This window comes from Theropithecus gelada, chromosome 10 (assembly GCF_003255815.1).
Source record: "Theropithecus gelada isolate Dixy chromosome 10, Tgel_1.0, whole genome shotgun sequence".
Lineage (NCBI taxonomy): Eukaryota > Metazoa > Chordata > Mammalia > Primates > Cercopithecidae > Theropithecus > Theropithecus gelada.
Genome location: NC_037678.1, coordinates 43,373,857 through 43,400,002, shown reverse-complemented (window position 1 = coordinate 43,400,002; position 26,146 = coordinate 43,373,857). Strand labels below are relative to the sequence as shown.

The window sequence follows — 26,146 nt, the reverse complement described above, 5'->3', positions numbered from 1 at the left end:
CTCTCTTCTACAGGTACAAAAGGAATTTCTTGCAGAGCTGTGTTCAGCTGAGAGCCAGTAGACTTCGCACACCAACCTGGGTGCGAAGAAGAAGCCGCCACCCTCCCCCACTTGAGGGAGTGAAGCCATGCAGGACCCCTGGACAGACCTCTTCAGAAATAGCAGGTAATGCTCTCTTTGGAGGTGCATCCAGACTGGGCACTCGAAGGCACCCACCCAAGGCATAGACACTGGGGATTTGGGATGGGCAGGAGTCAGCCCCAAGTGCTGCAAGGGTCAGGCCCAAAAGGGAGAGTAACAGAGGCGTGACATCTATGAGACAATCAAAGTGACCCTAAACTAGTGGGGAGGGCATGCGGTAGAAGACGGAGAACTCAATATTGAGAAGTCATCAACATCCTTGAGTACTGGCCACCTGTGCCAAGCTCTGAACCAGGTGCAGCTTCCCTCTGGGACCCAGGAGAACATGAATCACAGCTCTTGGTGCCTCTGCTTTCACCATCTCTAAAAAGAAAGCTTGTTTAGTTCTCTCTGCAGGGCTATTGTAAAGCTAAAGTGGGTCTGTGGATGGGCTTGAGAGCCCATGTGAAGTAGAAGGATGAGTAGTTCTGTGAAACTGCAGGGTACATTGCTTACATGTGGAGTGGTAAGAGGCACACTCTTCACCATGCTCGGAAATAAATAAAGGGCGAACCAAGTGGGGCTGCTTCCTGGAAAAAATGGCTATTTTAAGCTGCAATCATTGGGCAACCGGGGCAAATGGCTCAGCTTCTCTGGACCTCAATTTCCTCTCCCTTTCTCCCCTCTCCCCAGCATTAAGGAGCTCAGCCTTAGCCTTGCTTGATTGTTGATTGGGAAAAATGAATACCCTGTGGGAAAGGCTGCAGGGTCCCATCTGGCCAGCAGTGCCTGAATTACCATCCTTCTGTGGTTCATTGTTGTCTGTTTGGCTCAAGGGCTAACCCTGGGCTTTTTCTCATGCTTGAGGTCTTTGGCCCTAGGGGATCCTTTGCTGGGGCAACTCCGCCTCCACCTTTGTGTAGCTCCAGTGCCCCCTACAGACAGATGGCACTTGAGTGCTCTCCCCACACCTCTGCTCCCCAACCCCCAAAGGCCTCCAGGGCAAGGACAAGGACTAGTCTTGCTTCCCAGAGAGAATTTAAATCCAGGCAGGAATTCATCTTACAGTTGGGGCCAGTTGTTGAAGAGGAAAGGTTGTTTTTGTTAAGGAAGGTCAAGGGTCAAGCCCCATGTGGGAGAGGCTGGGATGCAGGGGGGTGGGTAGGTGGAAATTCTATCAGGGAACTGGCTCTGAGCTCTCTTCCTCATCTGTGGCTCTCATCCGCACCTCCATCTCCCTCCTCTATATCCAGCGGAATTGCCCATTGGGCTGTGCTTGATGCTGCCACACCCCATGGAGGGCATCTCAGGGCTAAATGCTGGTCTGTACCACCAGGACAAGAGGGTGTGCTCCCCCATGCAAAGGCCAGGGGGCCGTGCAGCTTTCTGCTTTATCATTGGGCCTTCTTGTGACAGCCACAGGGGCCATTGATGTCACCTCTGTGCTCTCCAGGTGCCCTGTGGATGCCCCTCCTCTCTCCTTAAGAGTTTTCCAATGTATAACCCATAGCCGGGAATCCAGGGCCAGCCCAACCCCCTCTGAAGTGCCAACTCAGGGCACCTGGGAATTGTGCACAGAATTGTGTGTGTGTGGGTGACTTCCAGAGGTGTGGGAACTCCAAGTGCAAAGTGAGCTCCCGGGGGTCATGGTACTTGCTGGTTGACTCCTCGTTCCCTGTTCCCATGGACTCTTCCCTCACTTTTGCCCCCATCAGCTCCAGTTCTCGAATTTTCCTTTATGGAGTAGAGCTTGGATGGAACCCCTGCTGAGATGCTGGCAGACAGCTGGTAGCCCCTCTACCTAGGAGGTTCTGATGGTCATTGGTAGAATCCAACAAAATCAGCCAGAGCTCTGCCAGTTGCCCCCATGGAGGAGCTTACGACCAGCTCTCTTCCCAGCACCTTAAGGACAGCCAAATGGAGCTGCTCCTGGAACTCCCCGTCAGCCTCCCTGCTTAGCTTCCCAGGCATTGGACTAGGCACTGTGACAGGGAGGGGAACAAAGGTGGCCCCTGCTCTCGATAAATGTGGTACAGGACAAAGACAGACAGACTGACCCACTGACCACCCCTTAGCTCAAATGCCACTGGGAATGACATTGGCAGATCAGTTTGCTTCCCCGGGACATCTCCTGTCTGTCTGTCTAGGATGTTGATGGTCTGTCAGTGTGAGATTCAAGGTGCAGCAACGCCTTGCAGACTCCAGCACAGATGGCCAAGTATCATCATACGCTCAGCATTATAAACACAGGTGCACGACAGTTAGCACATGCTGAGTGCCCATGAGTGTGCACGTGGGTAATGAGTGTTTTCTTGTTGTTCAGCAGAGGACGAGGTCATCTCATTAGTGTTGGGCGGGGGGGGGGGGGGGAACACAAAAAGGAGGCTCTTTCTGGAAAGATGGTGGTTCTTTTGGAAATCTGGATGTAGGGAGAACAGACAGAGGCTTTCTGGACTGGGGATTGAGTGGATAAAGGCTCAGGGTCAGGAAGAGGGAACATGGGAAGGTCAGATAGAGTGTAGGTGGGCTGGGCCCATGCTGGGCCGCCCGAAGATGTGGGACCGCCATTGATGACAGTGTCTCCAGTTGGGTGTTACCTGTATCAGTTTCCTAAGGTAGTTGTAAGAAATTGCCATAAACGTGGTGGCTTTGAACAATAAAACTGGATTCTCTCCCAGTTTTGGAGGCCAAGAGGCTCATGCTCCCTCTGGACTTTCTAGGGGATGATCCTTCCTGGCCTCTTTTGGCTTCTGGGGCCTCCAACTATTTCCTTGGTTTGTGGCCTGAGCTACATCTTGTGGCCTCTGCCTACATCTTCATGTGGACTTCTCCCTGTGTCACTGTGGGTCATATCTTCTTCTGTCTTTCTCTTATAAGGACACTTGTCATTGGATTTAGGGGCCTCACTAAACATGGGCTTATCTCATTTCGAGACCCTTAATTTGATTACTGCTTCTGAGACCCTTTTCTAACTCAGGTCATAACCATCCACAGGTTCCAGGAACTAGGACCTGAGGGCCATTATTCAACCATCCTTACAGGTTTTATCCTATCTCTGAACCAACAGAAGTGACCTTAAAATGTGTTTGTAAACAAAAAAGGCAGGGACACACATGGATACTCAGTGCACAAGAATGCACATAATCTGGGCTCTTATTGTTTGTAAACCATTTTTGCAGGAAAGTTCTATTGTAAACCTAATACAATTCAAACAGAATTGCCCCAGCCACTGCCAGTAGGACATGCTCCACACTTGGGGGAACAGTTGTCCAAGTGACCACGGGTAGCCTCCATGCTGATAGCTATGGGGCCCACTGGCTTCCCTTCAGGAAAAAAGCCCAGTGGCTGGTGGGATGGGGCTTGACGGGGCTGCCATGTATGTGGATGGTGTTTGTTGGAGCTGAAATCTGGCTGTGGCCTGACTTGTCCGGCTCACACGCTGGCCCTGAGCATGAGACTGTGTCAGCTGCAGCAGGGACACCTGCTCCTCTCTCCCCCTCCACAGGGGACACAGTTCCCAACATGCTCCATGGAAGCGGGCGCCCCTGCCTCATCTGCAGCTTACCCTGCATGCTCATGGTGACCCTGGGGGCCTCGGTGTGAGCAGAAAGCCCAGAATGAAAAGCCCTTTCACCCCTTCTTCCCTTCAGTGTCAGGGAAGGGTCCTGCACACTCACCCCATGGACTAATGGAGGAATCCCAGAGATCCTGAGCTCCCTCCATGCAGGGGAAATCCCACTTCCATACACATCCTGTTTCAACATCAGTATTGCATTGCTTTCTTCACACTTAAATCCCAAGAGCAAACTGGGGGCACCAATGAATGGTGAATAAAACCAAATCCAAGGAAAAAAAAATTCAGAAACAAAACCTGAATATAGATCTAAGAAACAAGCGGCTTTCCATAGCTCAGATTCCTGCTGGGAACACAGCTCTACCACCCCATCCCCTTACATAGGTAATAAGGCCCCAGGAATAGCCTGGAATGGTGACAAATGTCTATGCTTTCATGTTTGTTATTTGAGCATCAAGTTGAACCAGGGGCCTAGGGCCCTGGCTCCCATTTTCAGAGGCCCTCCTCTCCAGCAATTAGGAAGGATGTAGAGGATGTCCATTGCAGGGCAGCTGTGAGCTGCAGGACGTGGTAGAAGCCCCAGCCCAGAGAATATCAATCACCAACTGCTCCTTATTGAAGTGTCAGAGAGGGGACCGGGAAGGCTGGTAGGGCAAACCAGCAAGCCGGACTTGACAGATCATGATGGACACCATGGAGTCGGAGGGTGGAAGAATGCTTTAAAATAAATACCACTGGAAATCAAAGGGGCACAGGGGTTTTATTACCAGCCCTAGCCAATACCAATATTTCACAGTGGAGTGACAGGCACTCTGAGGGCACTGGGTGTTTGAAGACAAAGCACTGTCACTTCAAAGGAACCCAGAGCTGAGCCTGGCGGTCCACTGCTTACAAACAACTTTCTCGAGTCTCCTTTGACCTGGCACGTCCCGGATGGAGAGATCAGAGCTGGGTCCTCGGTGAGGGAGCTGACCTTGTGTGTGCGTGTGTGTGTGTGTGCGCGCGCGCGCGCGTGCGTGTACATGGGTGTGCTTGTGAGTGTGCCTGTGTTTTTTTCTTTCTGAGGAGAGATGACCTGTTTTCCATGGCAGTACAGTGATGGGGTAATCTGTTTTGGGTGACCCAAGGGGCTGTAACTTGGAGAAACTTGGTAGAATCCAACAAAGAAATTGAGAAGGATCTTTGTGTGTCGGGGGGGGGGGGGGGGGGGGGGGGGGGGGGGGGGGGGGGTGGGATTTCTCAATTTAAAGGTAGAGAAAAACTTTAGATCCCAATCCTTATAGGCCAACTAGAATCAGTAAAACATTCAGAAATAAGAAGTCATGAATGCTTTTGTCCAGGGACTGAAATAAGATGTGATAACTGATAATTTTTTCTTCTTTATTTTTTGGAGACACTTCCTGTCAATAACTTAAGAGGAAGATGGAGAGAGGATGTTTTTTTAAAAAATATTTTTTAAAAAGATATTTAATTTTCCTCTCTCCTAAACTATTCCAAAAGCATGGTTCTAATCATTTGAATTAACAGATGGCTTGGCAGTGAAGTCATCTGAAAGCAGAAGGCCAGAGGAGTTATGAGGGATAAAGACCTAATGTATAAGATTGTACATTGATTGGAGTCTATGAGACTCCCCGGACAACGGAGTCTTTTTTCCCTAATCCTAAATCCAGTAGTCCATTCCATCCAAGTTTCCAGCTAGTTGGTGCAGGAAACTTGAAATTTCTTTTAAAATATCAACTAAGGTGTATTTCCCAGGCACCTCAGGCTGTGTGACTAAGAATGGACAGAAGTTTTGCTATTTTAAAGAACATCTTTCCTCATCACATTCGCTTTAGGATAAGGGCTGAGGGGTGCATTTAATCTCATAGACTAGGGCTGTCTCATTGAAGGGATTGGTAAAAAAAGTTCTTAGATATCAAGTCATTGATGCGCCAGGGAAAACAGGCGTCTACCTTAAAATCCAGATGTTCTTTATGGAACACTCCAGTCATAAGGTTGGCTGGTTAGGTAAGAATATGATAACCTTCCCTAATAGACTGCTGGTAAATATAGACCCCATTCAATTCTCTGTCTCCCTGCCTACCATCACATCCATCCATGCCCTTCAGATTAATTTTTGCAATATCATGTAAATTGATCGCTAAGTGAAATTGCAAATTGTGCTCAAGATGTTGCATTTTGTGAAATTGATAGAAAAGACCATTGGCAGCCTGCTGATTCACACCCACTGGCAGAATCAGACTAGGTGACAAATGAACAAGAGAAGAGTGACAAAGATGATAACTCTAGAAGAGTGACTTGAATATCAGAGGCTTAAGAGAAGTCTTTGGAAAAATTGATAAAGCTCTATAATATTTTTTTGGGGGGGTATCCTTCTTGATGACCTAGCAATTAAAGTAAATGCAAGGTAAATAGTCCATTGGTCTACCGTACAATTTTATGTAAAAATGTATGTCCTCATCAATACTTGACTAAGTTTTGCTGATTTTTAACAATTAGCTCATAGTTTGCCATTATAACCTCCAAAATGGAGGTTTTATTTTCATCTTTGTAGGCATATTAACTTATTTTCACAACTTTTGGTTTGGTCGTTTTTCCAGACAAATTCTCAAAGTCCTTAATACTATTCACTGTGAAATTGTGGTATTGCGAATGAATTGTGAATGAATTAATTTTAGGTGGCCTTTCCCCTGTAGCAATGATCTCAACTAAAGAAGACCTTATTTACCAAGCTGCTAGGTCATCTCCTCCATGTGTGCATCCAGGGGCCTAGCACTGTAGCAGGTCCTCAATAAATGTTTGTTGAATGAACAATTTAACAAACATAAGTTTCTTTACCTTGAGGTTCCTGAAGCTTAGTCTCAGATGAAAGCACAAGCAAAGACCAGCCCCCAAATCTTCTTTGAGCATGAACAAGAGCGAGCATGCCACCTGGAGTCTTGGTTTCTGAGTGTGCGTTGTGTCAATAATGGAAAAACCCAGTGGGTATCCAGTGGGATGGCAGTAGAGGAACCGTAAAATTCAACTCTATGGAATCACCATTTCCAATCTTAGGAGTCATCTTATGTCACCTCTGTTTTATGGACGGAAGCTCTGGGGAGGTAAAAGTAGTAATGGAACTGCTAATGTCGTTTCCATGCCTTTTAACCTGACGTCCTCTCCCACAATAAAGTGGGGTCATGTTGTAAAGGGTGGTGAGGTTCATTTCCAAAGCTGGCCCCCAAGGTACAATCCCTATTGTCAAAATTATCTTTGAGAATCCTGCAAATCTATCATAAGGGTACGATTTGTGTATACAACTCTGAACAGAAATTCTCGCGCACAATATGTTTGAGGACTGCTGAGATGAAAGAAGGAAAGAAAAAAGGCCATCCATCCATGTAGGCAGCTTTGAAGATAAAGAGCAAATCCTCCCACTGGAGAGGGGTATGAGAAATTCCCAAGTATCCCTGCTTCATTGCGTGGTGTGTGCCATTTTGTTTTAGCATTAAACCTCTAAAACTGCTGTGACAGCAGCATTAAACCTCTAAAACTGCTTAATGGATTGAGTTGTTGTGGTGAGGATTAAGCAAGAGAGTGGAGTTGTGTCTTCTTGGGTCAGGGAAGGGTGAGCTTCAACAGTCAGGGTGTAGGTTAAATGCATGTGTGATGGGACTGTGCTGCCGATTCATTTCTTACCTGGAACGCCTTTCTTATTCTAGCATAGGAGCTGGGGGCAGTGTTCCCCCGGACAGCTACTCCATGTCATCTTGGGTCAGCTGGTGCCACTCAGTCAAAAGCCATGCCTTCTAGCCTAAGGAGAAATTCACAGCAAATCATGTCTTGAAAATGCTCTTTCCACTATTTTCCCAGTTAGAGTCTCGCTTAGAAAGATAAGCTTCGCATGTACGTGTGTGTGTCTGCACGTGCTCACGTGCTGCTGTGTCATTTTTCCATTAGAAAAAGCAACTGAAAATTACACATCCATACGAAGGGCGACGCTACCTAAGCAAAAGCTGCCGAAGATTCTCTGTGGTTGTGGTTACACAATTTCTGATGAGGTCACTGCTCTGAAATGATTATTTTTCAGAATGTGGGGAGGTGGGGGGATGAAGGCAACATCATTGATTTTGTTTGTATTTCAACTGGGACGTCCTGTTCTCTGTGATCCTAATGCCCATCAACATACAGCCTTATTATCATTCTCCTAATATGATAGTTATTGACCCTTGGGCTGCAAAAAGTAGCCTCATAAATAGATTTGCCCTGTTTTTATATTTATGTGCACATCTCTTTCTAGCTGATGACATATCAGCTTTGTAAAAAATTATTATTATTGAAAACCTCTGTGCTAAAAGTTCCATTAACTGAGACCTGTTCTATTTACTTGAATGCTTGGGTACATTAAAACATTCCGTGGTATAAAGAGTGCTCTTATATATTTCCTTAGAAACACATTTTGCGGAACTGAATGGAGAACATTGATGTGGTTGAGGTTAATTATTTGGGCTTCTGCTGGGCACATTGGATGTCGTGCCGCTTCTCCTGGTACACAGACTAAAATTGGAACAGTGAAGAGGAGCTGAGCGTGGCCCTGTGCCCAGATGACACATCTGAAGTCATATTGATTGAGGGAGATGTTTTATTGAACGATAAGAACTACATTGAGTTTATGGTTTTGCAATTTCCTGCAGCTGGCATGGTTTATAACAGTAAACACGGCGAGGTTCAGGGCTATATTTCCAATGGAGATTTTAGAAAACTCTCTCAATAACTAAAATCAGGAGGCACTTTCAATTTAGGAAGGTCAGACACATTTATTCCCTTGGGCAAACCTGTGATGAGTGACTTTTATCCTCTTTTGGCAGATGGAGAAACTGAGGCTTAGAGAGTTGTCCAGTGACTTGCCCAGAGGCACCCAGATGATTGATCTGGGGATCAGCACTGATTCCTAAATTGAAATCATCTAGGTACTACCTTCAGAACTTTTGTTGCATCTGCACGTCACCTATGTGATTCTTATTTTTACCCCTAGGTACACTTACAAAAAAACTTAGGTCCATTTATTTCAAAGAGAAGCTGTTTATCGAGACTGAAAATGAAAAGTTAATATTATGTACCATTAAGGGAACATTGCAAAAATACAAACACTACAATGCTTTTGGTATATAAGTTCCAGGCAGAATCTGTTGTGAGCTGAAGTCCGTGAGCCCTAGGAATACTCCTGCTAAAAAGAGATTTGGAAGTGTTAGGGAAGCATTCAAGATGCATTAGCACCTAGTCGAGACTTTCTTCTTTCCTTAATCAGCAGATTAACAAGAGAATAGAAGAGAGAACAGCTTCATCATTGTGCAATTCAGTTTTCTTTAACTTTTTGCTTATGAATCACCTAAAATAACCACCAACCCCCACACCCTTCCCTGGGCCCCCACTCTTGGAGGGCCATACCCCCTTTTTCTCTGTCAGTAGGATCCTCATTGACTTACATTGTTTCATCTAGAATTTCCTCAACTTTTGTAAGGCCTTGACCTGTATGAATTTAAACCACTGAACCAATTCAGCAGAATTGGCTGCAGAGGCCATAGGCAACATTCTGCAAAGACCCTCCTGGAAGACCCTTCCCTTCTCTGCTTCATTGGGCTAGCGTGAGAGACACTCGCCAAGAGTTTCGGAGTCAGCCCGAATCCCTGCATTTCTTATTGATTGACCGATGGATTGAGATGGAGTTTCACTCTGTCGCCCAGGCTGGAGTGCGGTGGCGTGATCTCGGCTCACTGTAACCTCTGGCTCCTGGGAACTCTGCATTTCTGAGATTCTGGGGCACTGATTGGGAGCCCATGGTGGGCATGCTGCCTGTGGCAGGAGGAGGTGGTACACACGTCATAGAGAGACGGCCAGTGTGCCAGGGTGCATGGGGGACAGGCGCAGGCGCAGCGGAGGCTCACAGGACGGGGCATCACCTGCAGGGCTTCTCAGGCCTCAGTCGGGGCCTGAAAATTTTTTCCTGAGAACAGGGAGCCACTGAAGGGTGAAGGGCAAGGTGCAGCTAATCCCATTTAGGTTTTCTAAAGTTCACTGTAGACATGCAGTGGAGCAAGAATTGGGGTAAACAGAGTGGGTATGAGGTGACGGATGAGAAGATCACTGACAGGCGGAGCACCTTTGTTCTTAAAAAAAAACATGGAAAAAGTGATGCTCCACATAGGGGAGCAAAAAAGTTAATTATTAGTTTTTAATTACACATGTAATCATGAATAATATTTATCTTAACCCGTTAAAATGCAATACATAAGGCTGATGTTCAGTTTCACCACTACCCCATTCCAAAACCATCCTCAGGTAAAATGACAGTTTGGAGTCTGGAGTGCATCTGACAGATCTTCCTCTCTCTCCCCCCCCTTCTCTCTCTCTGTGTGTGTGTGTGTAACACAGCAGCATCACACTGCATATCTCATTGCACAACTTGCTCTTTTTACTCAAAAATGTTTTGTGGTTCCACATTTATGAATACATGTAGATTTATCTCAACTTCCTGAGCAGGGACAGAGTCCCTCTGGGTGGGAATACTCTTATTTATGAAGTCATTCTCCTATTAATCAAGAGTTTGGTCATCACCAGTGTTTCACGCATGATGCTCCTTGGACACACTGTTCATATCTCCTTAGCCCAGGCAGGGTTTGCTCTAGGGGATAACCAAGAAGAGAAATTGCTGGGTCTTTAAGTGTTGTGTTGCACATTTTTAATAGCCATTTTCAAATTGCTTCCCAGTTATACGCCTACCAGTAGCATATTAAATACCACTCCTTTCCTCCAGCTTATAAAACTTTTTCTTCTTTTCCCCTTGGATGAGTAAAAGATATTACCTTCTATGCCTATGGACGGGAGGGCCTTTCCAGCCCTCCTTGCTTCTCACTAGGGGTCTCTTATCCATTCCATCCGTGGAAGGCTGGCATTCTCTAGTAGAAAAAAGAACATGGAGGGACGATAAGACTTTTTTTTTTTTAAATAACAGAGAAGTGTGTTTCTCTTGACCAGACGTTATGTCCACTGGACACAATTTGATGTTCTCACCAAATATTAATAGATTTGTTCCTCGGCAGAGGCACGACGGATCAGCCTGCTCTGGGGGGACTCTGTCACTGCAAAGGACACAAGGCCTTCCTCTGTGCCCAGCCAATTCATTAGACCCGGTTAGCAATTTGCAAAAGAGATGAGTTGATCTGTAGGCTGCTGAGGCCCAGTGTTACTCAGCTACCTCCCAGAAAGCTCAGAGAAGCCCCGGCCTCCGGGGGCCTGAGAGAGCAAACACTAATATGCAAGGCTTTAGGCAGAGGCTGAGCAGAGGCATTATTCCTCATTATAAACAGAAGCTGGAGAGATGAATTTCTCAGCCCTTCCTGGGTTAGGGTGGGATTTGGGGCCACAGTCCAGACTCCTGGGATAAAATGAGAAGGCTCACAAAGCTGGGGCTGCAATATGAGAGCAGTGTTTCTTTTTTCAAGCTTTTATTATTCCCAAACAGATTCCCTGGTTATCTTATTTTGAAATGTTGCTACTGGAGGCAGAACTTTAAACTCGGCATGCCTGTATTAGGAGAGATTCTTTGGGGTGTGAGGAAAAGAGGCTCTATTCAAATTGGCTTAGACAAACAAACAGAACCCAATTCATTATCTCACAGAACAATGAGAATTGCTTCAAGCTCAGCTGGGTCCAGAGGCTCTGTAGGTGGGTGTTCATCTGTCTCCATCTCTGGGCAGCTCTGGTCCTGCCCAGCTGTTCCATGCTTGTGTTAGCGTGACCTTTTTTTTTTTTTTTTTTTTTTTTTTAATAACTGAGTCCCCAAACTCAGTCTGACTGGCCTGGTTTAGTCATGTGCCTGTCCTTGACCCCGTCACTGGGGATGTTGAGTGGCCAGGTATGGGTCCTGCACCTGTCCTTGTACTGAGGGTTGAGTTGGGGCCATCTCTGCTACAGCCATTAAGAAGAGGCTGAGGAGGGGAGATCACTTGAAGTCATGAGTTTGAGACCAGCCTGGGCAACATGGTGAAACCCCCTCTCTACTAAAAATATAAAAATTAGCTCTGTGGCATGCACCTGTAGTCCCAGATACTTGGGAGGCTCAGGTAGGAAAATTGCTTGAACCCAGGAGGCGGAGATTGCAGTGAGCCGAGATGGCGCTACTGCAGTCCAGCCTGGGTGATAGAGTGAGATTCTGTCTCAAAATAAAAAATACAAAATAAAAAGAGTAAATGAGAGATGGTTCCCCCTAAAGAAGGGGGGTCAGGCAGGTAATCACAGCAGATGTCCCCTCTTCCTTCATGCAGACCTGGGGAAACCATCTTACTCATGGCTTAATGCAATTAGGTATGCATTTGTGAGCCACTGAGTGTCTTTTGAAGCTCCATGAGAGGAGAGGAACAGAAGATGGCTTGAGCCCTCACCTCAAGGAGCTTAGGAAACAGTTGGTGGAGCAAGACACCTTTGTGAGACAGATGAGAGTCACGCGGCCTGAGGGTCCCAGGCAATCACTGGGGCCTGTTCTGCGCCAGGCAATGTGTGGGAGCAGGAAGAGAGGCAGACGAGAACATGAGATGGCCCTTGTCCTTAGGGAGAGCCCAGTGTGGCAAGGGGAGCCGGCACAGACTGGTAAACAAGTCATTACAAATGCAGTGCGGTGAGCTTGCTGATATGATTAAGCTTCCAAATGAGGGATCCTGACAAGGCCGGCTGGAGCGGAGAAGGGAGAGTGTGCTAGCATAAACAGGAGCATGGGGAGGGGCACACTTCTGACGCTCACCCCAAAAGCCTCTCCATCCGGCCCCCCACTGCAGAAAGGAGTGTCAACAGGGCATGTGGGAGAACCGAAGGCTGTCACTCTTTATCATGCCTTCTTTCGTCCCTCGATCATAAAGAATTTTTGCCATATACTCTAAACTGCTGGGAATGGTGCACTTAACTACTATGTACTTATTTATCTAAAATGCTAAGTGTTTCCCTTAGCAATCACTAATAGATTCCTGTAGAAACAGAGTGCCATGATTAGAATTCTGATTTCTGTGCCGACAGAAGGTGGGAAGGCAACAATAGGTAGTGCACTAATGATGGGTTCAGTGGGGAGGTGGGTGGGCAGGATGATATAGTCATTGAAGGAGAAGGTTGAAATATGGGCATTTTAAAGCTAAATATGTGTTTATGTTAAAAGTTGAGAGAGAGAGAGAGAGAGAGAGAGAAAAGAGGAGAGGGAGGGAGAGAAATTCTTCTAATCCTCTTCAATCCCATACCTGAAATGGGGACGGTTCTGCTTTGGAAAGACTTTCTGAAAACCATTCTCACATTTGAGTTGGAAGACCCCCTTCTCAGCAGAGAGCCACAAATGAATCCTGAGTTTTGTTCTGGAATTTTCCTATGCAACGTGCTGGAACCAGTAGCCAAATAGAATCAGAGGATGAGGCAGGAAGAAAAATGAGGATCTCAGGCATGGAACTCAACAGGCTACAAATGGGACACAAAGGGCATGACTCATCCTCAACAAAATCACGGAGGCACCAGGCATACCTTGCGGGGTCTGTTTCCCCAACACCCACCTGCTGCCTGGGCTTCACAAGGGACCAGGCCCTTTTGGTTTTGGAGGCAGATGAGCCTGTAGGATTAATTCTAACTAAGGTGTGAGTGGAGCCTAGGGGAGAAGTAACTTTAGGGGCTACAGAGAGAAACCTTCAGTGACACTGACTCATAATGGGAAGGCGATTCTCTTCTCAGCTCCCTCTCAAGCCTCTTGATCATGCCATGGAGATAGTCTTGTTTTGATTCCATCTTTAACACTTGCCTAAACCCCTTCCTCACTTTCCTTTTAATCAGACAGAAAGAGGTTAGGTCTCAACATCTAGCTAGAGTTTGAAAACACAATTCTGCTTTTATTGTTATTTTTACAGAAGAATCGGCTCCTTCTGATGCCAGACACTCCAAAGTCTCCTCAACCATCTTACTCCATTAACCTTGGAAAGCCAAATGTTTCCCTTTCTCTCTCTCAGCCTCCTTTGAGGCCAAGGTGGGTACAGGATAAATAATTTTGCTTTCTGGATTTAGAGGAATTGGTTTGAGTTTTGACTTTTACTAGTTCTTTGGGCAAGATTGTTCCTTCTCCTTGTCTCAGGTCCTCATCTGTAGAATGGGCCTGGAGTTTCTGAGTCCATAATTCATTTAATCTGATGCCCAAGAACCCCATGAAGCCTGTCTAGGAATACCTGACTCATTTGCCCTTAAGACTGAGGAGAGGCTCAAGTTACATGAGACAGTGACTGTGAAAGTGCTGTGTGAACTACAAAGGGCTTTACAGTGTGTGGTTATCATGGCTGGGAGCTGGCAGGAGTGAGCATGTGCTGAATTTTCACCCCAGGTCTGGATAAGACGTCTTCAAGCCAAAGGAAGGAGTCAGTAAACGGTGCAGGTCCATACTTCCCGGAGCAGGGAGCTCTTGGGGATTCGGGAGTACATTCAGGGCCCTTGAGTTTGTGCTACATGCATGCCTACTGTGCTCTTCCTGCGGGGGTGAGACCTGCCCTCAAGGTTGAGAAAATAACGAAACTGGAATAATCCTCCAAGCTCCAGCTCGTTCCAGCGGCCTCCCTGGCAATACTGTGCTCTGGTAGGGACCCCATCGTCCTCTAGGTAAACGGTTCACAGTGGCCCTCACCCCACTGCTGGCTGCTGGCAGGGAGATGGGGAATCTGCTCCAAAAACAACCACTGCTTCCTGCAGTAGCATTTTGAGAGTTTCCTCCAAATGTTTTTCCTCATCTAATTTTCAGTATGGCCCCGAGGGGTCAGGAGGTGATGTGTGGCCAGCCCTGTCCTAATTAGGAGTCTTGCCCAAGTTCATACGTTGAGGAAAAGAAATGCAAGCTCAGTTCCAAGGTTTTTCCCTTGCTAAAACTCTTAAATTTTTGGCTTGCTTATTTCCTTAACTTCCAAAGGACGTGAAAAGTGATTTTTGTACCACCCTCCATATAGACATTAGCGATCATTTTCAGTCGTTTTCAGTTTTCCGGTTTTGCTAGGAGGCACCTGGCGTGCCGGGAACGGACAAAAGCCATTTTTCTAAGTACTAGCGTTTGAAATTATTAAGTGTTCATTAAGCACCCCCGGGTGCAAAGCACTCTCAGAGATGTTTATTTCTCAATTTTCCATAATTTCTTTATTTTTTTTCCCCTAGCTAAAGGCAGATTGAAAAATGAACTCAGTGCATCGGAGTCTGAATCATAGTTAATGTGCGACGCCCCCTCCCTTAACTGCGCTGTTTTCTTTCTGCCTCCTCCTGTCTCCTGGCTTATCAATCTGATAAAGTTCTTTTTAACCCCTACTCAGGGGCTGTAACTTTTGCTGTATTCCCATGGCATGGCAGCAAGCGATCAACGCAGAGCCCCGAACCCCACTTGCCCCACGGGTTGGGCTGGGTTGGGCTGGGCTGGGCTGGGCTGGGGGTCGAGCTCAGCGAAGCCTCGAGAAGGCTGCAGGGCGCCCGGGCGGGCGGCGAGGCGGGTGCCGACCCCCGCCTGGGCGCTCCCGAGACCTCCCCACCCCGGTGGGTGGGCGCCTGGGGGCCTGGAGAGCCGCCTATCCACGTGGACGCTTCTGGAAGAACACAAAGCCCGGGCCCCCTCCGCCCCCGCCGGCGCCGAGCCTCAGTCTTGCAGGAGCAGAGAAAAAGGCTCTGTTTTTCTCTCTCCTTTTTTTTTTTTTTTTTGACAACAACCTCACATAACCTCAAAAGTTACCCATGAATTTACCAAAACTTTTTATGAAACTATTTTAACCTCTGGTGGGGGTTAAAAAACAAGCCTTGTGAATTTATTACCCGGAAAAAAGCGCAGCGGGCTGGGGTTTACAGCAAAGCCGCCTTCCAAGCTCCGTGGGGGCCCCCTAGCGCCCGCCGCGGGTACTGCCGGCGCCCGGCTCGCTCCTCGCTCCGCGGCGCCGCAGGGCCTGGGGTCGGCCTGGGAGGGAGGCGGGCGGACCCCAGACCCAGACCCGTGCAATCGGGGGCACCTACTCTGAACACCAGGGACCTGGCGGTACAAATTTATTTTATGTTTGTAGGGGTTTCTGTGGTAGAACCAAGGTGGCAGGCTGAAGCCGAAGGAAGGGAGAGCAGGGTTTTGATCCCAGTTCGTTGGTTTCTGGAAATCGGCTGGGACCCCCGCTGAACAAGCGACTGTCGTCACGACCTCCGCACCAGACGACCCCAGCCTGTGGATAACGTTTTACTGCCCTCACATAAACACCGCCCAGAAATGCAAGAGTAAGAATGTTCACGAAGAAGGGAGGCAGGAGCCCCAGCTGAGAACAGGAGGAAGCAGGAAGGGGGCTTTGGAGGAGGTCGGAGAGAGGGGCATGATTTCAGTTTCCCAGGACCAAAGGGTGAGAGATGGGGGTGAAAGAAGAAAAAGGACAAAACGGGGTGCCGAAGGCTGTTTTGGGTGCTGCCTGTCCGCAGGGATGTAAAGCAGAATCCAGGATTCTGCCGCGAAATGCAGGCTCCCAATCGCTGCACAATGACCAGGACTCTCGGACCCTTCGCTTGCCAAGTGTGTGCGATGGTTCCTTCCTCTCCATGTTGCAGACACACCGGTTCTCTTTCAGAACTAGCCATGTTTTTAAAAAGCACGTGGAAAAATATTAGCAAGCAAACGTTTTAACAGAGAGATGCAGGAGCGAGCCGGCAGCAGCCTCCCAGCAGAGGCAGCTGTGCTCCAGCAGCTATGGGAACGGGCCTCGGAGAAAAGCACTCAGGCTCACAGCAGAGTCTCACCACCTGTAGTCATGTGGTCCTAGGGATGTGTCTCAGCTCTTCTATGCCTCGGTTTCCCCATCTTTAAAATGGGGGTGATGGTAACACTACACAAAATACATCTGGAATTTGAAAGAGTGCTTTGAATCATATAGCCTTGGCTGTTGTGTGGTAAAAAGGCCAGCTGGCTGGTATTCATCTAGCTCTACAGGGAAGACAGAACCTAGAATTTTACGTTAAGTAAAATCTCTCAGTTTTTACAGGGTGCTAATTTAAACACACATACACACACGCGCGGATGTGCACTTGCACACATACCCCATCTGGGCCCAAATACAGTCAGCTAGTCTGAGACCTTTACTTCAAAGGCTGCCAGGAGGCCACGGGACAGGAGGGAGGAAGGAAGGAGTCACCTCTCCCTGTCATCCGCCACCCCCGCATCCAGGTCACTTGAGCCAAACACTGAAACCAGTGTGGCCAGCGCTCTTTTGGGGGTGGATGGATTACGGGGAACCATGTCCTTCTTTTCCATTCCCCCGGGAGAATATAGGAGGGCACCCACTTTAAGTCACTTTAAGTACCCTCGCACCAGGAGGCCTTCAGAAGCTGCCTTGGAAATGTGATGGTGCGTGGTGGGTGGGGCGACTTCCTCTTATTCCTGGAGACCCTGCTTCCCCTCCTATCAAGTATGGGCCCTGCATGCCCGGCTTCTCACCAGCCGAGGTACCTCACCACCTGGTTGCTTCGAGGTGCCGTGGGCTTCTCATCCGTGGTTTGGTAGCATCCTCTTCCAGGCTGACTTCTCATGTGTTCCAGGAGGCCAACACTCTCCTGCACCCTACGGCAGGAGAGCACTGGGTGGGGGGCGCCTCTTCTGCCTCATCCCATCCCAGCCTTCCTTCGTCCCCTCCTGATGGCTTTACCCTGATGCCCTGATCATCTAATCTACTCTAACTGCCCAATTGTCTTGACAGATCTTACTGTTCTTTGCACATCATCCAGCTCTGGTAGCTTCATTCATTCAAGCATCCATGCATTCAGCAGCTGTTTGCTAGGCAACTACTGGGCATTAGACATTGTTTCTTGAGGGGCAAATCAAGCACATTTCTCTGACTTCCCATTGTTTCTTAAAATGTTGAGGCTTTACAGTTTAACAGAGAAGATTTAAGAGTTGCTCAATCTAATAGAGAAAACAGCAACAGAATTACTTGCTACAGTGATTCCAAAAGGGCAGCCCAGAGAGACATGTATTCTCATTTATCTTTGTCCAAACAAATTAAATATGTTGTTGATTTTTAAGAGTCCATACACTAATTGTTGAAAAGTAGTTGGTTGTGTATGTTTTAATATGAAAACAATATTTTTAAAACTTGCTTCCTGGATTTGTAGGGTTTTTAAATTTTGTAATTATTTTTTCCTTTTTCATTCTGTAGAGTAGAATACTGCATGCTTCTAAGTGGTGGGGGAAAAGCTCTTTATTAGTCGTTTCATTAGTCTATATCTGTTGTGTTCCATTGTGTTTAATTTCAATTAATCTGGATTCATTTAAGTAATATTCCATTATAGATTCAATGCATATATATATATATTTTTTAACTTAAGAAATGGGGAACATTTTTTGGTCAGTTTTAAGTAACTCTGCATTAAAGCTAAGAAAACCCACTTAACGTGGTTTACTCTGGAAGTCTCCTTGAAGACGTTGTTCTTTTTTATTTTGTTAGGTTTTGTGTTTCCCTTTCCCAATCTTGCCTTGGATTTTCCACGGCTGGTTTAGCAAGACTTGCTTTGGTCCTGACAGCTCGAGTCTTTCAGTGCTTCTGAGGACGCAGGGCATATTTCTTCTTTGCTTCCCGTTTCACCACTCAATACATTTGTGGAGTCACCAAGCAGTCACCTGTGTAATTTGATAAGGCAGAAAATGATGATTTCTCTATTATTTTGCTTAGAAGGATGAGAAACTAGATTAATCAATGTCTGTTGGAAATGCCTCTTTATAGAAAAGACTGGCTTCTTTCATCAGAGTCATGATTTGTGGCTCATATGCAGACACATTAAATGGTTTTCCAGGGGGCAGGAGCAGACAATCAAACTCTGAATTTTAAGTCTGTCATTAGATGACATGAGGTAAACTTTAGTCCACCTTTAATATGGTTAGGAGGGTGGTGCGGGTCAGCAGGCCTCCATGGAGTTCACCCATCTCATTCTGTGGGGCATCAGGGAAATTGTGCAATGTCTGTAAGGGTTAGGAGAATGTTTGGGTATGGGTTATCATTCTTGGTAGAAAGAGACTAAAACCCAGCTCAAAAAGGCTTAAGCACAAAAGGGAATTTGTTTGCTCATGTGATGGAAGAGCCCAGGGTAGCTCCAGCTGGATCCAGGGATGTAAACATTGTCACCAGGACTCTGTTGATCCCTCTTCAAATCAGAGTAGACTTCCCTCTGGGTTGCCTTCATCCCTAGGCACATGGTGGCCCCATGGCCCTGGCTTATATCCTACCTACTTTCTGTTCAAAATCTCAGCATCAGTGTGGGTCTTATGCCTGGCCCCAAACCTTCTACTTGGCCAGGCAAGTAAAATATGCTCACTCCAAGAGATGAAAAGGAGTGGTCCTAAGTCTCCTTCAGGGATGTTCCCTGAAGGAGAATTGAGGTGGGGCGTGGCTGCTGAACACACAGCACAGTGTTGATCACAGCCTGATCTGCTTCCTAATGGGTAGAGGTGCTCAGTGATTTGCTCAGCCAGCAAGCTGCCTTCTCCATGTTTTGTGCTACAGGTGATGTTGGTAGTAGATGCTGTTGGTGTCCTGCCTAGAACCCCTCTCCACCAGGCCAGGCCTCCACCCATTCCCATCTTTGTCTCACCCCTTCCTGCTTCTCTTATTCCCTCCACATTTTTCTTGGGAGTACCCCCTTAATAAATCACTTTCACAAGAGCCCAAGTTATATGTAAATCATGAAATGCAGCTCTTTCTCATTCATGCCAGATATAAGGCTATCCCCTATTTTCTCAACACAAAGACTGAAAATTTGGGGGCCAACCTGAAAATATAAAGATGTAGAAGAAAAAGGCAAATTTCTACTTATAATATTTAGTTTATTAATCTAGTTGCCTATGTCCCTTTAAATCATGCATTACATAAAATCTTAGTTTGGGGACATTATGTTCTCTGCTCACATTTTGCAAAGTAATTCTAGCTGAACTTGTAGCAGGCATCTTTGATAATGTCTTTGTCATTACCAGAGCCACTTGTTTGAGTCATCTAATAGAGTTTTCAGAGCATAGCATTTCACTTTCATCCCAGCTCTTTGAGATTTAGTCCTTTTAGAATCCAAGTACAATGCCATAATAGAAATCTATCCACAGCCATAAGCACCCATTCACCTGACATTAGGACAGTCACTTTCATTTCTCCTGTAGGTGCCTATTTGCAATTTCCAGCAAATAAACATGTTCTCTTTTGCTTTTTAAATCAGTTTTTAAGAGATTTGTTTACAATAGCATCCAATGCTTACTTATAATTGTATCCCAAATGCTCAAGAATAATGACTAAATTTGTGTTAAAGGTTCCCCTTCCATCACCTTTTTCTAAACCAATTTTCTCAGATGATGTCTATAAGTGACCCAGACCAGCACTGAATGGCGTCATTTCAGGCTAATGTATCTTCCCAAACAGTATTTTGTAATTCAAAATGAAGTAATTGAGAGAGTTCTCTGTAAAATGGGAGCCTTTGTATGAATTCGATTTTTAAGGTAACTATTTTCTGAGATAAATTTTGGAGGAAAAATCTCTTACACTGAGGCGTATCTGCTCCTTAGTATAATAGATGCTCTGAGATCTCATTAGAGGGGTTGAAATGGGACCAACTCCACTTGCTTGACTCAGATATAACATTTGGAAAGTAAAATAACATTTGGCTGGACATGGAGAAATGCCTTATTTATTTTAATACAAACAGAAGTAGAAAAAGACCTAGTATCTACTTGAAGGATCCAGTCGTACAGGGATATTTGGGAGCAACTCTATTTCCTCATGCATTATGTTAAATAATCATTTATTTTGACCTTCAGTGTTTTAAATACCCTCAAACTTCAGTTATATTGATTCCTCATTCGTATTATAATTGGTTTCCATTGTCTTATATTATGTAATAAGAATAGTAGTAGGAATAATCTTAGCTAACACCATCATAAACACCCCACTGAGGTGTTTATGATGGATCAGTGACTATTTATGGGCCCTTTTTCTTTCTCTCTTTGAAAAAAATATAAGTGCCATAATGATAGTGATTTTAAAGATGAGAAAACATGCTTAGAGAAGTTAAGTGACTTTACTGGAGGTTACAGAAAAAGCAAGAGCTATGAATCTAGGAAGTCTGACTCCAGACCCTTGTTATGAAACACTGAGCTTTCCATTTCAACCACATAGGTTATAATGATAATTGCAAATAAATATTCAGAAAAAAATTTAATAAAAATATGCATATTAATCACCATAAATATATAACATCCGCATGTTATATATCAAAGGTACCACAGGTATATTTGTAACACAGCAGTGTCTACTTTCTATCAAATGTATGTTTACCTGTTATGTAAGTTAGATGTTGTTATATAGCAAACCACCCCAAAACTCAGTGTCTCATGACAACATGTGTTTATTTCTGCTCATGGATCTCTGAGTCAGCTAGGTATTGCGCTGGTTTGAGCCAGGCTCGGCTGATCTTGCTCGGTTTGTTCATTCATCTGTGGAGCCAGCTGGGGGAAATGCTGGCAGGTTGATGAGGAATTGGCTGGTCTAGGATGGCCTCACTCACAGGCATGGAAGTTAGTTGGCTGCTGATAGCCAGCCAAGTTCCATGCAGCCAACCAACTTCCATGCTTGTGAGTGAGGTCATTCTAGACCAGCCAGTAGGGGTAGAAGACCAGCCAATGGGAACATCCTAGGCCTAGTGAGGCCATCCTAGACCAGCCAGTGGGGGTGAAAGAACCTTATGTCTTCCATCCTCCCATGAAGGCTAGGCATGGTGACAGAGGGAGGAGAGAGAGGACAAGCAAATGAGCACAGGAGCACAAAGGCCTCTTTAAAAATTGATATATATATATATTAGTTGCACATTTTTTGCAGTCCATGTGATATTTTGATACCTGCATACAATGTGTAATGACCAAGTTAGGGAAATTGGGATTTCCATCACCTCAGATGTTTATCTTTTCTTTGTGTTGGGAACATTATAAATCTTCTAGCTATTTGGAAACACGCAATATATTGTTGTGTAATTTGAATTTTGTTACTGTACTATCAAATACTAGATTTTATTCTTTCTGACTATATTTTTGTATGCCTTCACCAGTTTTTCTTTATCTGCCCCTCTCCTTCCCTTCCCAGCCTCTGTTAACCACCGTTCTACACTACCTCTGTGAGATCTACTTCTTTAGTCTCATGTGAGTGAGAACATGTGACGTTTTTCTTTCTGTGCCTGACTTATTTCACTTAACATAATGACCTGCAGTTCTATCCATGTGGCTGCAGATGGTAGAACTGTATTCCTTTTTATGGCTGAATACTATTCCATTGTGTATATGTACCACATTTTCCTTATCTGTTCATTCAGGTATGGGCTCTTAGGTTGATTCCACACCTTGGCTGTTGTGAATAGTGTGGCAGTAAACATGGGAGTGCAAGTATCTCTTTGGTATAACGGTTTCCCGTCTTTTGGCTAAACACCTAGCAGCACAAGGCTCTTGAGACCTAGATTGGGAACTGGCATGACATCACTCTGTTGCATTCTGCTGGCCAGGGAGAGTCACAAGACCAGTTGAGATCTGAGGTGTGGGAAAATCAGCCCCACCTCCTGATGGTCCTGATGGGAGACCCTGAAAATCGCATTGCAAAGGGCATGAATACAGGGAGTGGTGAAGAATGGAAGCTCTTTTCCCCCAATCAGTCAATCATACCTTCTACTTTAGACGTGTGTAGCAATTTAGAACACATTTGCTAGAAACTTTTAATAAACGAGGGATATATTTTTCCATATAACAAGGCATCTGGGTATAGGTGGTCTGGTTACTATGCCTGGTCCAGGATATCACCATTGACCTAGGATCCTTCTCTATTCCCGCCGTACCCACCCCTACTCTTTTCATTTAATTTTTTGGGTAGCATGATCGCAGCAGCAGGGTGAGGCACCATGCTCGTGTTTCAAGCGGTGGGGAGGGGCGGGGAATAAAGAACCTGAATCCCTAAGGGGTATGCCTTTCAAAAGCACTCTGGAGGGCTTCCAGCAATTCCTCTGTACAGCTCATTGTCTAGAACTGGGTCACAAGACTACCCTGGCTTTGGGGAATCCTGGAGAAAGAGTATTCCAGAGTGACACTAAACATCACTGGAGTCTTGCTGGTGAGAAAGAAAGGGGAGAATGAGAGTAGGTTGACATCTCACAGTGTCTGCCCCAGCATGGAATACTAGTTTTCCATCTGAGGTAGTAATATAAAATTTATTTTAAAAATAATCTTATTTAAGTGAAAAAAGAAATTCATTAAATACTTGAATGTAATTACTAGTCTAAATCATACGTTGGCAAACTGTTGCTGTAAAAGGCCAGAGAGTTAAATTTTTGTTGTCTCTGCTAGCCATGCCATCCTGTTGCAACTATTCAACACCATTGTGGGGAGAAAACAGCCACACACAACAATGTAAACAAATGGAACCCCACCCCTACTAAAAATACAAAAATTAGCTGGGCATGGTGGTGGGTGCCTGTAATCCCAGCTACTTAGGAGACTGAGGCAGGAGAATCACTTGAACCCAGGAGGCAGAGGTTGCAGTGAGCCGAGATCAAGCCAGTACACTCCAGCCTGGATGACAGAACGACAGAGTGAGACTCTGTCTCAATAAATAAATAAATAAATAAATAAATAAATAAAATATAAACAATTTTATATTTTATTGATTTATTTATAAAAATAAACAAATGGACATGGCTGTGTTTCAATAAAACTTTAAAGATAAATGGACATGGCTGTGTTTCAATAAAACTTTATTTACATAAATAGAAGGCAAAAAAGATTTGGCCTGTAGGCTATAGTTTGCTTATGCCTGGTCCAGATAATTTGCAGATATAACAAAACAATGAAGTCCTAATATTTGGTGGTTGACAGACATAGCAAATTTACCAAGGTTATATGGGGATAGCCAAAGTTTAGGAACTAGGCTAAAATTTAGAGCTCACACTGTAACCTTTCACATTACCATGGTGTTAAGTACAATACAGTTTTGGCAGTCTCATGAAGACTGAAAATGCCAATGAGTTTAAAAAGATACATAAAATTTGTTTCTCTCGCAAATAACCACCAGGTGAGAGCAGTCTGGGTCTATTAAGGAGGCTCCATGGTGTACTGGAGGCCAGGTTTCTTCTGTCCTATTCCTCTGCTCTCTTCACAGTAGGTTTTCCTTACTTTTTTGTGGTCAAGAATGGCTGCTCCAGCTCCTGCCATTAGATCGGCATTCCAGCTGAAAGAAAGAAGAAAAGAGGAAGGAGAGAGTACCTACTTCCCTGTAAGGACATGTGGTGGATATTGCATGTATCACTGCCTCTCATATCTCTTTAGCCAGAAATGCGTTACCTGGTCATACTTAGCTGTAAGAAGACCTGGGAAATGTAGTTTTTAGCAGAACAACAATGTACTCTAGCTGGAAAGTAGGTTCTTATTACTGAGGAAAAGGATCAGAAATAGGCAACTTGCATGCTCTGCCACATGAGCTAGAGATCTAGATAAGGTGAAAATCCACATGTTTTTTTCCTTACAAAGAATAATGTCAGTTAGTCTTGATGCCGGAATGCCATTTTCCAGGTGCTGTTTTCAGGCTAAGATTTCCCTTATGCTTCGACCATTAGTCTCTCGAGGCAGTAGTAAAATCTCACTCATTATTGCGCTCCCCAGCACAGTGTAAAAAGTCAAGTTAAAAAAAAATGACAAATTTTTAAATTCTAGTTAGAGAAAAATATGTTTTTGCTTGTTTATCTGAAGAAAGCAAATGATCCTGTTTCAAGAGTCTTATGCCTAAGCACCCGTGTTCCATGTTCATGCTTATGAGCCTGGAGATGCACATTGCTCTCAATTTCTTTTGCTTTCAAACACTTCTGTTTGAAACCTCTCTGCACATTCTCCCCACCACCCGCCCCTTGCCATTTGTAAAAGAAGGAACAAGGTCTCCCGGCTATGGGTGCTGCACCTGGGGAGGTTAGTTTTCTTCCTTGTCACTTCCAGTCAGTTACTGCTGCTTTTCCACTATTGCTCACTGAAGAATTCTCAAATTATATGGTGAGCTATAGTAATAAGAGAAGTAAAAACATCATGCTGTGACTGACACAGAACAAGGCGTGAGAGACCATCACCACTGCATGAAAGGGTCCCATTATTTGTATATATTTTGTTGTTCCTTCCCAGTAGACCCCACTGATCACTGAGGGAGAGCTTATGGATAGACCTATACACCCTTCCAGAAAGTTAATACCGTATGTAACAAGAGAAGAGAAACTCTGGCACAAGGAATACACAAACCTGGGTTGGCTCTCACTTTCCGTTACAGCAACAGTCCCTGCCGAAACAGGGCTGAAATTTATGGGCACCTTTAATCCGTTTCTTCTTGGAAATGCCTTCAAAATTCATATTTAGCTTTTAAAGAGAACTACCTTTTTAAAGAAGAAAAAACCACTTGATAAGTGCAAATTGACATTAAATGGAGTTTAAAAAATGATCAGAGTTTTAAAATATGATTGTAATCAGAATAGTGGAGCAGAGTCAAATCATGATTGATCTTGCTCATGGGGGTGGGAGGAAAGAACTGCTGGGAATTAATCAGAAAAGGAGAGTTTCTGTAAAGCCTATCCATATGTGAATTCTCCTCAGAGTCCAGTTCAGCCCTGGGACCCCAAAGACACTGGGCACTGAGTTAACCCTTTGATGAACCTTCCAAGAGGATCTACATCATGTTAAAGGAGAAAACATCTCCGTGCAGGGATTATATTTGAGATGTTGATAAATGAACTGGAAAAGTAGTCAATGGTATAAGTTTTGGAGTCAGACAGACTAGTTTTCATTCGTTAATTTTAGTAGCTATCTCATGAGCATCTATTATGTGCCCCACACAGTGTTTTAGGTGTTGGAAAAACTGATGATCATGGCAGATTACTCATGGAGCTGATGTCCCAGCTAGTGGGAGATGAGCCACCGACCACAAGTGAATGAATCAGACAACAACATACAATGATGTCATAAAGACAGTACTAACAGGAATAACAGCCCCACGTTTTTGGAGCACTATGTTTCAGATCCTAAACTTGGTGCTTATAGTATCAATTTATTTAACTTTCCCCACCTTTGTTGCAGGAAGTTCTAGGATTCCTCTCATTTATAGGTGAGGACCCTGAGGCGTGCACACACACACACACACACACACACACACACACACACAGACAGAGACCGACAGACAGACTTGCCCCAGGTTACATGGCTTGGTGGTGGCAGAGGCAGGATTTAAACCCGGCAACTGGCTCTGAGGTCCAAGTTCTTAGTGGCTGCATTGTTACCTGCCTCTGCATGAAAGTGAGAGTCACCATTGTCTTTACAACCTAGAGACACAGGAGCTGTTGTCCCTTCCCTTCCCATTCAGTACTGGGCACAGG

General features: G+C 45.2%; 1 protein-coding gene across 1 annotated transcript in view; it reads left to right on the top strand.

The window, feature by feature from the left end:
- Positions 1 to 26,146, top strand: part of ZNF831 (zinc finger protein 831) — a 67,463-nt gene that overhangs the window by 15,957 nt on the left and 25,360 nt on the right. The window contains exon 3 of the mRNA XM_025400047.1: positions 14 to 165. Within this exon, the coding sequence (XP_025255832.1) occupies positions 14 to 165 (152 nt within the window). The remainder of the gene's footprint in view (positions 1 to 13; positions 166 to 26,146) is intronic.